This window comes from Musca vetustissima, unplaced genomic scaffold (genome assembly GCF_032173495.1).
Source record: "Musca vetustissima isolate MV318-11 ecotype Yass unplaced genomic scaffold, APGP_CSIRO_Mvet_v1 utg93343, whole genome shotgun sequence".
Lineage (NCBI taxonomy): Eukaryota > Metazoa > Arthropoda > Insecta > Diptera > Muscidae > Musca > Musca vetustissima.
The window spans coordinates 1-13,840 of record NW_026880895.1 but is presented as its reverse complement, the minus strand read 5'-3'; the positions used below and the strand labels follow the sequence as shown (position 1 = coordinate 13,840).

Below are 13,840 nucleotides of genomic sequence, written 5' to 3'. Positions count from 1 at the left end.
AGGAAATCTTCTATTCAGCCTGGATGAATAGTGATTTCTTTAGGAAATCTTCTATTCAGCCTGGCTGAATAGTGATTTCTATAGGAAATCTTCTATTCAGCCTGGCTGAATAGTGAAAATCTTCTATTCAGCCTGGTGATTTCTATACAAAATGTTCTACTCAGCCAGGCTGAATAGTGATTTCTATAGGAAATCTTCTATTCAGCTTGGCTGAATAGTAATTTCTCTAGGAAATCTTCTATTCATCCTGGCTGAATAGTGATTTCTATAGGAATTATTCTATTCAGCATGGCTGAATAGTGATTTCTATAGGAAATCTTCTATTCAGCCTGGCTGAATAGTGATTTCTATAGGAAATCTTCTATTCAGCCTGGCTGAATAGTGATTTCTATAGGAAATCTTCTATTCAGCCTGGCTGAATAGTGATTTCTATAGGAAATCTTCTATTCAGCCGGGCTGAATTCTACTTTCCTTCGTATACAAACTCATCAATACACTACCTATGTGTGTGTAATGGTTTAACAATTAAAATAAATCCTTAGTTTGTCATCACAACTAAATGAATTGTAGAGATTAAAAAACATAACCCAATATTTGGACTACAGTATGGCAAATGCATTTTACTTACCATTTTTAAATACCAATAACAACAAAATAAAATTCCAATTTATTGGCAAATATCAAACATAGTAGTATGATTTATTTATTGATTTCCGTATCCTGTTCATTTATTTATTTACAACAATTGAGATTAGAAATATCCATATGGAGAGAACATTATTCGGATACGGATGAATGTGTACGGCCAATGCAAATTCCACATTCTTATTGGAATTCAAATGAATGCCAGTCGTTTTGATACGTTCCGATATTTGATTTAAATTCGTATATGAGTAGTTGAGTGTAAAGCCATAAATCTGCAAAAAAGAAAAGACATGAAATAAAAATTAAAATCAATAAAGCCAATATAAATCAATAAAAAAATTGCAATAATTGTCAATATAAAAGATGGTCTCATAAATTGGTAAATGGACAAACATTAAAATCAATTCGAAGCCAATAAAATGCTGTTAGATTGGTTAATAAGAGGACATATTTTTTTTAATAAAGGAATGATTTTGCCAATGAAAATTCAATGCGAGTTATACAAATACCAATGTAAGTGTGTAATAGTTTGAGGTTGTGTAGGTTTTAACACACCTTATAATTAGGAAACTCCGCTGCCAACATGTTATTATATTTTAATTCCTCATAGGAAGATCCGCTACCAAAAGTTGCACTTTGTTCCATAGCTTGCAGAATATTCAATAGACGTGGTTGAAAGGCTCTAAAAAACAACCATTAATCATCAATAAAAAAATATTTTCCCCAAAACACCAACCGATTCCACACCGTCTTCCGCATAGTTCTCCAGCTACTTATTTTCTTCATAATTTTCCGTTCAATATTATATTTCAATTCACCAATACTCGAAGACGAACGATATTTATATGATTTCACATGAAAACCTCCCTGGGGAGCTGTTGTCCTTTTACCAAAACCCGGTAGCCAACAGGACGAATCGGTAAAATTGAAATTCATCATTGAAACACGTTGCTCCGATTGGATGTTGAGATAGAACTGTATAGGGAGGTACTCAAATTTAAATTATGGAAAATTGTTTACCATAGAAATTACGTACATTATTAGGTGCCACAACCATTTTGATGGAATATAATGGACAAAATACATCCTTGACCGAATATCGCTTCCCACTGCAGGGGTCAATGAATTGCATTTCCTCCTCAGAAATAAATAGAACAAAAGCACATTGTCCATATGGATAGGCTAGGCCTAACACCAACCAACATTGTAGACCCAAATGCAGGAGATAGCTGCAGAGCAAAACACCCAAATCTTTCGTGGAACCCCAAGTGGTATCCAAAAGAAGCTGAAAGTAAACAGAAAAATAAAAAATTTAATGAGTACGGCATTTATAATAACTTCAATCGCTGGGGACTTGTATATGGGGTTATGTACGAAAAACATTAATGACGTCTGGGCCGAACTTTAAATAACCACAACGAGGTGGACATTCAAAATTGCTGAAGACCTGTATATGTGTGTTATGTCGAAATACCGCAAATTAGACAGGTCCTTTGTATGAGGGCTATTGTGAAAAAATGGACCTATACTATACAAATCTATAACTATGCAACAGCAAGTTGCAGAACCTTGAAGGCAAGAAAATATTCAAAATACCAAGAATGGGCCTACCTTGAATATATTTGCATTAAAAATTAGATGCAATAACCCTGAATCTCAAATTACAGCCATTTCGGTTGGCAAATGCATTAATTATCATTGCAAATACCTTAAAATTTGGCGGGACCTGTTTATTGAGGCTATATGGACCTATATTTAAAATGTTATACAAAAATTCTGAATTTCAAATTATGGCCATTTTGGTTGTAATAAATGTAAAATGGGGCCTATGTTAAAACAAGGGGGCTACAAGAAAATTATCTACAAATATGTTGGCATATAAAGAAATCACCTTCAGAGCTGGTCTATAAGGAAAGCTCCAACATCAGCCTGGTCTTTAAAGAAGTTCACCTTAAGTGAACCCCACCAAAGGGCAAGTGTACAATGAATAACACCTTCAGAGGTGATCTATAAAGACCTTCTTCTATAAAGAATACCACATTCAGGCAGGTCAAAAAAATACCACCTTCAGAGCGGGTATATAAAGAAAACGACCCATAGAGAATAAAGAATATCACCTTCAGGGCTGATCTGTAAATAAAAACACCTTCAGAACTGGTCTGGTCTAAAGAATCTTCAGATCTTGTTTATAGAGAATTTCACCTTCAGAGCTGGCCTATACCAATTTAGATCTTTACCAATCAATTTAGATCTATACCAATATCAGCTTCAAAGCTGGTCTACAAGAATTTGAAACAAATCACCTTGAGGTTGTTTTTTGAAGAATATCACATTCAGCCTAGTATATAAATAAGAACTCCATCAATCACATCTGTAAAGAATACAACCTTCAGTCTGATCTATAAAGAAGACCACCTTCAGAGCTGCTCTATAAAGAATAACACATATAAAACCAGTAAGGAAAGTAGTAAGGTCGGACTGGGCCGACTATATGATACCCTTCACCACTTTGGGTATTGTACATATGTATCCTAACATACGTCGCGTTTTTGTTATATATCTATATCTGAACCGATTTCAGGGAAACTTTCCAGAGACAAATATATATTACTTTAGTACGTTGTGTCAATCGGCTTAGCTTTGGATCCTTTTACGAAGCATAGCAACATCATTTTACTTAATTCAGTACCCTATACAAAAACTCGTGCAAATTGAAAGATATGTAGGGACTTTGGTGCACCAATTACCTAAAATCGGGCGAAACTATATATGGGAGCTATATCTAAATCTAAACCGATTTTTATGAAACTTAGCACACATCATTCAAGACTTAATTCAGTACGCTATGCCAAATTTCGTGCAAATCGAATTATTCTCAGAGACTTTGGTGCACCAATTACCTAAAATCGGGCGAAACTATATATGGGAGCTATATATAAATCTGAACCGATTTTCACGAAACTTAGCACACATCATTCTAGACTTAATTCAGTACGCTATGACAAATTTCGTGCAAATCGAATGATTTTCAGATACCTAAAATCGGATGAAAATATATATGGGATCTATATCTAAATCTGAACTGATTTTCACGAAACTTTGCACACATCATTCTAGACTTAATTCAGTTCGCTATGCCAAAATTCGTGCAAATGAAAAGATTTCCAGGGACTGTGGTGCACCATTTACCTAAAATCGGGAGAATATATATATATGGAGCTATATCTAAATCTTAACCGATTTTCATGAAACTAAGCACACATTATTATAGACGCAATGATTCTCAGAGACTTTGGTGCGCCAATTACCTAAAATCCGATACAAATATGTATGGAAGCTATATCTTAATCTGAACCTACTTTCACGAGACATTGCGCACACCATTCTAGACTTAATTCAGTTCGCTATGCCAAAATTTGAGCAAATCAAAAGATTTCCAGGGACTTTAGTGGACTATTTACCTAAAATCGGGCAAAACTATATATGGGAGCTATATTTAAATCTGAACCGATTTTCATGAAACTTTACACACATCACTCTAGACCTTATTCATTACGCTGTGCCAAATTTCGCGCAAATCGAAAGACATATAGAGACTTTGGTACACCATTTACCTTAAATCGGACGAAAATGTATATGCGAGCTATATCTAAATATGAACCGATTTTTCCCAATTTCAATAGGGTTAGTCCTTGGGCCAATTCGGATAATAAATGCGACCTGTACTTTATTTACAATTTGACATGGACAGACGGACGGACGGATGGACGGACATGCATAAATCGACTCAGAAAGTTATTCTATGCATATTCTCAAAAGGAACCATGGGTCTATCTCGATTATTTTTGCCTCTTACAAAGATATGCACAAAGACATAATACCCTGTACCACAGTGTGGTGAAGGGTATAAAAATAGAGGTGCAACTCCCTACAAAAGGAGTATGTCGCAACATGCACCCATTTTGAAAAACGTCAACGGATCTTTTATGTGGAGTTAAAGCGGATCTTTTATGTGGAGTGAAAACTTCGACCTATATATTCACCGCACATATTTTTATATAAGTTAGCCTACCAGAACCCTTTATACAAAATTACAGCCACATCAGTTGGAAAATGCGGCTAAAGTCTTCAAAATACCGAAAATGTTATGATATCTATTGGATCTATGCCAAACATGAACCATAGTAGATAATTTTTGGTATGGACATCCAAAGATAATCAAAAATATTAAATTGCTCCCAAATCGGTTGAAACATATACTCAAGCTTCCCAAAATATCGTCATTTATCGTAGCAGGTTTGATGAATCCAAACTACAAATTTACAGCTGATTATATTGAAAAACTTGTCTGAAACAAGTACAGAACATTGGGGATTACCGTTATATGGGTACTATCCAAAAAGTGGACCTATATTGATCATATTCGGTAGGGAAATTTTACAGCCAATTCGGCTGAAAAACGTGTAAAAATCCCCATAATACTACATATTTGGAAATTCCAGCAGATGGACAGACAGACGTACACACGTAAATTGACATAGAATTATACATACTTTTATGGGGTCTCCGCCTTATGGTATATGACATAAAAATGAAGGGAGCCTCTAGGGTCCTATGTCAAAACACGGACCTATATTGAACATTTTCTGTAAATATCTACATATATCATTCTCCAAAATCCCAAATATCCTAAAATGGCGCTGTGTCGTGATGGGCATTAAATAAATATATATTTTATGCGGATCAAGGATATATACTTCATGGGGTCGCCGACAAATACTTCAAAGTGTATATCAAATTTAATATAATGATGAAAGGTATAAAACATATTCTTCTCTCCATCAGTAATAAATACTATGCTCACCTCATTATTCATCCAAACACCAGAAAAATTAGTACAAGGATCAAAGGACTTCGGCGTCGACAGCAGCGATACAAAACGACACGCGCTATCCAATAAATTCTCACTAGCATCAACTGGAGGTGGTACGGCTTGCAGTAATCTTGTAATACAAATACGTTTTCCTTCCGAAGTACACACTAGAGGCTCCAAAAATTTCTCTGGCATCATTTCCCATGCCTCCATACTCCAATTATTTAGATTTTGCCTAACTTCCGATAATTCGGAACACTCCAAACACTTAGTTTGAATACTGGGTAGTTCAAACGTTGGTTCGACACTGATGTAGCACCACAAACGTATCGATTCCTTTATTTCGGGAAATTGTTCAATCATTATATTTGTCTCGGAATTTGATGTTATATTATCGAGAGAGGGTCGCTTGTAGCCAATTAATATTTTCGGATTATTTAATTCGAATACACCATCGATCTGTAAGGAAATAAATTGTTAATTTACAGTTTTCATAAAATTGAAGGGTAATATTTACCTTTTGCTGTGTCAATATGACACTAATTGGTATCCGATATTCACCCAACCAATTATTTTGTATTCTTTGAAAAATATCCGTACTTTTCAAAGAGGCATCATCATTCCATTGATTTTCAATGACTTCATCGAACAAGCAAATTTTGAAGTCATCACGAAACTCTGCTAAGGAGCCACTGAAAAAAAGAGAAGGATTTAAGTTTATAGACAGAAAAAATACACCACTATGTTGTAAGTTTGTGTATTCGGCCGTTAGTTCGTCTGTCAATAATAAAAGTTTTTAAGAATATATTTGTTCTAAGGACCATCATAGGCATCAGAACAAAGTGTATTTGTTCACAATACCATATTAAGCGTAGATTTTTAAAGACATAGGCGTGGACTTTAAAAAATATGGTTCTAGAGACGATTGTTACCATAGATTTAAATGAGGATATTTATACCCTACACAACTATGTTGTCAGGGTACTATAGCTTTGTGCAGCCCCAAAAGTTTGTGACGCCGCGAAATATTGGTCCTAGACCCACCTTTAAGTATACCGATCGTCATATCTCGACGAGCTGAGTCGATCTAGACATGTGTGTCCGTCCGTCTGTCCATTATAATTTGTAAACACGATACAGGCCACAGTTATGGACCAATCTTCACGAAATTTTGCATGTAGGATGGGTTCTGGCCAATGAAGACCCCTATTGTTTTTGATAAAGATCGGTTAATATTTAGGGGATGAAATGGACCAAATACTAAACCTTCACCACTTTGGCTACATTTTAGATATATATCCGTACAATTACATGTCAAGGAACACACTCATGTCTTTCTGCAACCTCTGATAAATTTAATAAAGCAATAACGTCATTCAAGTCACAATTTAATACGTTGTGCTTAATCGGATAAACATTAGGAGTTTGGGGCACCATTTATGTAATATCGAAATCTGAACCGATTTTCCTGAATTCAGTACGCTATGCCAAATTTCCTGCAAATCGAAGGATATATAGGGACATTGGTACGCCATTTACCTAAAATCGGATGAAAAAATAAATGGGAGCTATATCGAAATATGAACCGATTTTCACGAATCTTAGCACCCATCGTTCTAGACTTAATTCATAAAGGGAAGAATATAAACGGGCCTTTGGTGAACTGTTTACCTAAAATCGGACGAAAATATATATGGGAGCTATATCTAAATCTGAACCGATTTTCACGAAAATTAACACACATATTTTAGACTTAATTCAGTATGCTATGCCAAATTTCTTTAAAATCGAAGGATATATAGGGTCTTTGGTGCACCATTTACATAAAATCGGACGAAAATATATATGGAAGCTATATCGAAATCTGAACCGATTTTCCCGAAACTCACAACCCATCATTCTAGACTCAATTCAGTGCTCTATGCCAAATTTCGTGCAAATCGAAATATATGTAGGGACTTTGGTGCACTATTTACCAAAAATCGGACGAATATATATATGGGAGCTATATCCAAATCTGAACCGATTTTTTCCAATTTCAATAGGGTCCTTGGGCCAAATAAATTAGCTGTGCCAAATTTCATCCAATTCGAATCAAAAATGCGACCTGTACTTTGTTTACAATTTAACATGGACAGACAGGCGAACATGCATATAAAGGTAGCCTCGCGTTGTCAATATGTTGAAGGATTTTTCATAATTGGCCAATTCTAATGGCTGAAATTTGCATTCCAGGATATTGGAGGGTAAGACAAATTTGGGTTTTTAGGTCCAAATTTTCATATAATCCCCACATAAAAATTCCACCCCTTCTACGGTATTAATAAAGTTTTAACCAAATAACTATCTCTTAGAAAGGGTTAAGTTTGCCAAATCTTCCCACTAAACATCACTTGCGGTCACGTTTAGACAAAAGTAGCCCTAAAAGTCCATATTGTCAAGATTCGTATCGGTTTCGCATATCTCGCTTTATAAACGAATTTTGAAGTTTTCAATGACTGTATTGTGACATTTCGTATACGTGGTGATTAAAAAAACTTCGTCCCGGAAATCGTTCAATATAGCTCCATGTTTTAAATAATCGTCGTATACACCTTTTTCACATGTTATTCAAAACATATAAAATATAATTCGAGAATTCCATTTGCAATTGATATCATATCAGATGTAATTCGAGAATTTTATTTGTAATTAATAGAATACCTTTCGAAATTCATAGAATTCCATTTGAAGTTCATAAACTTCCATTTGAAATTCCAAGTATTGTATTTGAATTTCATAAAATTCCATTTGAAATTTAAATAATTCCATTTGAAATTCAAAAATATTGACATATTGTCATGCTAAGGGACATGCATATTCCTTATCCATATAAAATTTCGTGGTAAGTTGTTCATCCATTTTATCCTTTAAATACACTGTGAAACAAAATCGGGATCATGGTCTGGGAGGTGTGAAATTCCTATTGGTGGTGTGAAAGGCCTTGTTGAAATGTGAAATTCCTATTGGGGATGAAAGGCCTTGGTGGATATATGAAAACCTCAGAAGGAAAAATTCGTCGTAGGCCAAAATTCGGAGATATGTCGTGATAATTTTTTGCTTACGACCACCTTAAAGGATGTTCCATATAAATATATCCATCTATAAGTGGAACCTTACTTGTTTAACCCCTACTTCTTTGAATTCCGAAACAGGTGTTATTGTTATTATTCCCATGTCATTACCTTATTTGTACGACCAATTGTTCATTCCATGTTGGATTCGATCCCTCAGCCGTCATGGTACGACCAAATTTGTCCTTATAATTTACAGCTACAAATGGTCGAACATTTGAGTATTTTAAATCTGAAATAAATAATCTTAAAATTATTAATCATAATTGATAAATATATCTTATCTTCTTACTTTGCAACACAAAAACATTCGACGATCCAGGACTACCACCTCTTCCCCTACTATCTGAATCATCAGGATTCGTAATCCTCACTGGTATACCAGTTGCTCTTATGATGTTACAAACTATTTTAAATGTATGAACATGATCCATGGAGAGGGTATGCTGCTGACTGCCCGGAGGAGATGAGGGCAACATATTGCTGCGGGGATTCAAAATCAGCCGAGGTTGAAAAATCAAACGCAGCGTTTGAAAGAAGGCACTGAAAATGTTTGAAGATTATGAAAAAAAATGATTAGAAAAATAAACTTTCAGGTAAGATATTGATTTTTATTTCAATCAAACCTACCTCCAACTCATTGGTTCATCATTCAGCAATAAATTCTCCTGACTGGCCACCACCTTTGTCAAGCGTATACATTGATTCTGTATAGCTTCATACAACTGCTTCAAATATTTTTTACCCTCATGTTTATGCAAATCAATGGGATCCATCCAATTTCCAGGATCCAAAACTCGCTCCTCCGATTCCCATTCAAATTCCAACTCATGTTCCAGCATTGGTATAAATTTCAAATCTCTGGTGCGGGAATCATTTTTCGAATATCGGGATCGTAACAGACGTAGACGAGGGTTATTATCGATTTCGGATATATCACAGAAGCGCAGGAGATCTTCTTGAAAGGTGCAGGTTTTTGTGGTGGTAGATTTTTCTGCTTCCTCTTCACTTTCACTGTTCTCGGAGTGACGCTCTTCTAATTGTCCCGAAGACTCTGGTAATGTCATCAAATTGTTATTATACCAATCTTTGAGCATATTCGGAGGAATATGGGTATGCTGCCCAGGAGCGGGAAATAGGCGTTCCACAATTTCTTGTGGATAAATTTGTTCATCGCTTTGTAGATTCAGGCGTAAATAGCCGGATATTGATTGTTTATGAGAGGAAAATGTAACCGTGATGTTGGGCGGATCATCTCCACCACTTGCCGATGGCAGTGGTAAGGGTACAATGATATTAGCTATCTTTTGGGATCCGGTTAATTTCAGTTTTTGGTAAAGCTGAAAATGAAAAAAACAATATTTAAAAAATCTACACCTAAAGGTCTTTTGGTGGTCGAGAAAAAATATTTAAAAAAATCCACGCCTAAATGTGTTTTGGTGGTCGAGGAAAAAATATTTAAAAAATCCACGCCTAAAAGTGTTTTGGTGGTCTCGAAAAAATATTTAAAAAATCCACGCCTAAAGGTCTTTTGGTGGTCTCGAAAAAATATTTAAAAAATCCACGCCTAAAGGTCTTTTGGTGGTCTCGAAAAAATATTTAAAAAATCCACGCCTAAAGGTCTTTTGGTGGTCTCGAAAAAATATTTAAAAAATCCACGCCTAAAGGTCTTTTGGTGGTCTCGAAAAAATATTTAAAAAATCCACGCCTAAAGGTCTTTTGGTGGTCTCGAAAAAATATTTAAAAAATCCACGCCTAAAGGTCTTTTGGTGGTCTCGAAAAAATATTTAAAAAATCCACGCCTAAAGGTCTTTTGGTGGTCTCGAAAAAATATTTAAAAAATCCACGCCTAAAGGTCTTTTGGTGGTCTCGAAAAAATATTTAAAAAATCCACGCCTAAAGGTCTTTTGGTGGTCTCGAAAAAATATTTAAAAAATCCACGCCTAAAGGTCTTTTGGTGGTCTCGAAAAAATATTTAAAAAATCCACGCCTAAAGGTCTTTTGGTGGTCTCGAAAAAATATTTAAAAAATCCACGCCTAAAGGTCTTTTGGTGGTCTCGAAAAAATATTTAAAAAATCCACGCCTAAAGGTCTTTTGGTGGTCTCGAAAAAATATTTTAAAAATCCACGCCTAAAGGTCTTTTGGTGGTCTCGAAAAAATATTTAAAAAATCCACGCCTAAAGGTCTTTTGGTGGTCTCGAAAAAATATTTAAAAAATCCACGCCTAAAGGTCTTTTGGTGGTCTCGAAAAAATATTTAAAAAATCCACGCCTAAAGGTCTTTTGGTGGTCTCGAAAAAATATTTAAAAAATCCACGCCTAAAGGTCTTTTGGTGGTCTCGAAAAAATATTTAAAAAATCCACGCCTAAAGGTCTTTTGGTGGTCTCGAAAAAATATTTAAAAAATCCACGCCTAAAGGTCTTTTGGTGGTCTCGAAAAAATATTTAAAAAATCCACGCCTAAAGGTCTTTTGGTGGTCTCGAAAAAATATTTAAAAAATCCACGCCTAAAGGTCTTTTGGTGGTCTCGAAAAAATATTTAAAAAATCCACGCCTAAAGGTCTTTTGGTGGTCTCGAAAAAATATTTAAAAAATCCACGCCTAAAGGTCTTTTGGTGGTCTCGAAAAAATATTTAAAAAATCCACGCCTAAAGGCAATGACAAAATAATCTGAAAGGGCTCTAAGCGACCTTTAAAAAATCCACGCCTAAAGGTCTTTTGGTGGTCTCGAAAAAATATTTAAAAAATCCACGCCTAAAGGTCTTTTGGTGGTCTCGAAAAAATATTTAAAAAATCCACGCCTAAAGGTCTTTTGGTGGTCTCGAAAAAATATTTAAAAAATCCACGCCTAAAGGTCTTTTGGTGGTCTCGAAAAAATATTTAAAAAATCCAAGCCTAAAAGTCTTTTGGTGGTCTCGAAAAAATATTTAAAAAATCCACGCCTAAAGGTCTTTTGGTGGTCTCGAAAAAATATTTAAAAAATCCACGCCTAAAGGTCTTTTGGTGGTCTCGAAAAAATATTTAAAAAATCCACGCCTAAAGGTCTTTTGGTGGTCTCGAAAAAATATTTAAAAAATCCACGCCTAAAGGTCTTTTGGTGGTCTCGAAAAAATATTTAAAAAATCCACGCCTAAAGGTCTTTTGGTGGTCTCGAAAAAATATTTAAAAAATCCACGCCTAAAGGTCTTTTGGTGGTCTCGAAAAAATATTTAAAAAATCCACGCCTAAAGGTCTTTTGGTGGTCTCGAAAAAATATTTAAAAAATCCACGCCTAAAGGTCTTTTGGTGGTCTCGAAAAAATATTTAAAAAATCCACGCCTAAAGGTCTTTTGGTGGTCTCGAAAAAATATTTAAAAAATCCACGCCTAAAGGTCTTTTGGTGGTCTCGAAAAAATATTTAAAAAATCCACGCCTAAAGGTCTTTTGGTGGTCTCGAAAAAATATTTAAAAAATCCACGCCTAAAGGTCTTTTGGTGGTCTCGAAAAAATATTTAAAAAATCCACGCCTAAAGGTCTTTTGGTGGTCTCGAAAAAATATTTAAAAAATCCACGCCTAAAGGTCTTTTGGTGGTCTCGAAAAAATATTTAAAAAATCCACGCCTAAAGGTCTTTTGGTGGTCTCGAAAAAATATTTAAAAAATCCACGCCTAAAGGTCTTTTGGTGGTGTCGAAAAAATATTAAAAAAATCCACGCCTAAAGGTCTCTTTGTGGTCGAGCAAAAATATTTAAAAAATCCACGCCTAAAGGTCTTTTGGTGGTCTCGAAAAAATATTTAAAAAATCCACGCCTAAAGGTCTTTTGGTGGTCTCGAAAAAATATTTAAAAAATCCACGCCTAAAGGTCTTTTGGTGGTCTCGAAAAAATATTTAAAAAATCCACGCCTAAAGGTCTTTTGGTGGTCTCGAAAAAATATTTAAAAAATCCACGCCTAAAGGTCTTTTGGTGGTCTCGAAAAAATATTTAAAAAATCCACGCCTAAAGGTCTTTTGGTGGTCTCGAAAAAATATTTAAAAAATCCACGCCTAAAGGTCTTTTGGTGGTCTCGAAAAAATATTTAAAAAATCCACGCCTAAAAGTCTTTTGGTGGTCTCGAAAAAATATTTTTTGGTGGTCTCGAAAAATCCACGCCTAAAGGTCTTTTGGTGGTCTCGAAAAAATATTTAAAAAATCCACGCCTAAAGGTCTTTTGGTGGTCTCGAAAAAATATTTAAAAAATCCACGCCTAAAGGTCTTTTGGTGGTCTCGAAAAAATATTTAAAAAATCCACGCCTAAAGGTCTTTTGGTGGTCTCGAAAAAATATTTAAAAAATCCACGCCTAAAGGTCTTTTGGTGGTCTCGAAAAAATATTTAAAAAATCCACGCCTAAAGGTCTTTTGGTGGTCTCGAAAAAATATTTAAAAAATCCACGCCTAAAGGTCTTTTGGTGGTCTCGAAAAAATATTTAAAAAATCCACGCCTAAAGGTCTTTTGGTGGTCTCGAAAAAATATTTAAAAAATCCACGCCTAAAGGTCTTTTGGTGGTCTCGAAAAAATATTATTTAAAAAATCCACGCCTAAAGGTCTTTTGGTGGTCTCGCAAAAATATTTAAAAAATCCACGCCTAAAGGTCTTTTGGTGGTGTCGAAAAAATATTTAAAAAATCCACGCCTAAAGGTCTTTTGGTGGTCTCGAAAAAATATTTAAAAAATCCACGCCTAAAGGTCTTTTGGTGGTCTCGAAAAAATATTTAAAAAATCCACGCCTAAAGGTCTTTTGGTGGTCTCGAAAAAATATTTAAAAAATCCACGCCTAAAGGTCTTTTGGTGGTCTCGAAAAAATATTTAAAAAATCCACGCCTAAAGGTCTTTTGGTGGTCTCGAAAAAATATTTAAAAAATCCACGCCTAAAGGTCTTTTGGTGGTCTCGAAAAAATATTTAAAAAATCCACGCCTAAAGGTCTTTTGGTGGTCTCGAAAAAAATAGTTAAAAAATCCACGCCAAAAGGTTTTTTGGTGGCCCAGAAAAAATATTAAAAAAAATCCACGGTGGTCTCGAAAAAATATTTAAAAAATCCACGCCTAAAGGTCTTTTGGTGGTCTCGAAAAAATATTTAAAAAATCCACGCCTAAAGGTCTTTTGGTGGTCTCGAAAAAATATTTAAAAAATCCACGCCTAAAGGTCTTTTGGTGGTCTCGAAAAAATATTTAAAAAAATCCACGCCTAAAGGT

The 13,840-nt window shown here is 34.9% G+C and overlaps 1 protein-coding gene across 1 annotated transcript; it reads right to left on the bottom strand.

Moving 5' to 3' along the window:
• Positions 1 to 727: 727 nt before the first annotated feature.
• Positions 728 to 9,971, bottom strand: LOC133326806 (coiled-coil and C2 domain-containing protein 2A-like; the record flags this gene model as incomplete). The annotated part of the gene is made up of 9 exons (XM_061535411.1): positions 728 to 917; positions 1,201 to 1,327; positions 1,382 to 1,620; positions 1,682 to 1,930; positions 5,510 to 5,977; positions 6,036 to 6,210; positions 8,743 to 8,863; positions 8,924 to 9,174; positions 9,262 to 9,971. Coding segments are annotated over 9 exons (2,529 nt in total), but the record flags the coding sequence as incomplete, so codon positions are not given.
• Positions 9,972 to 13,840: the final 3,869 nt, after the last annotated feature.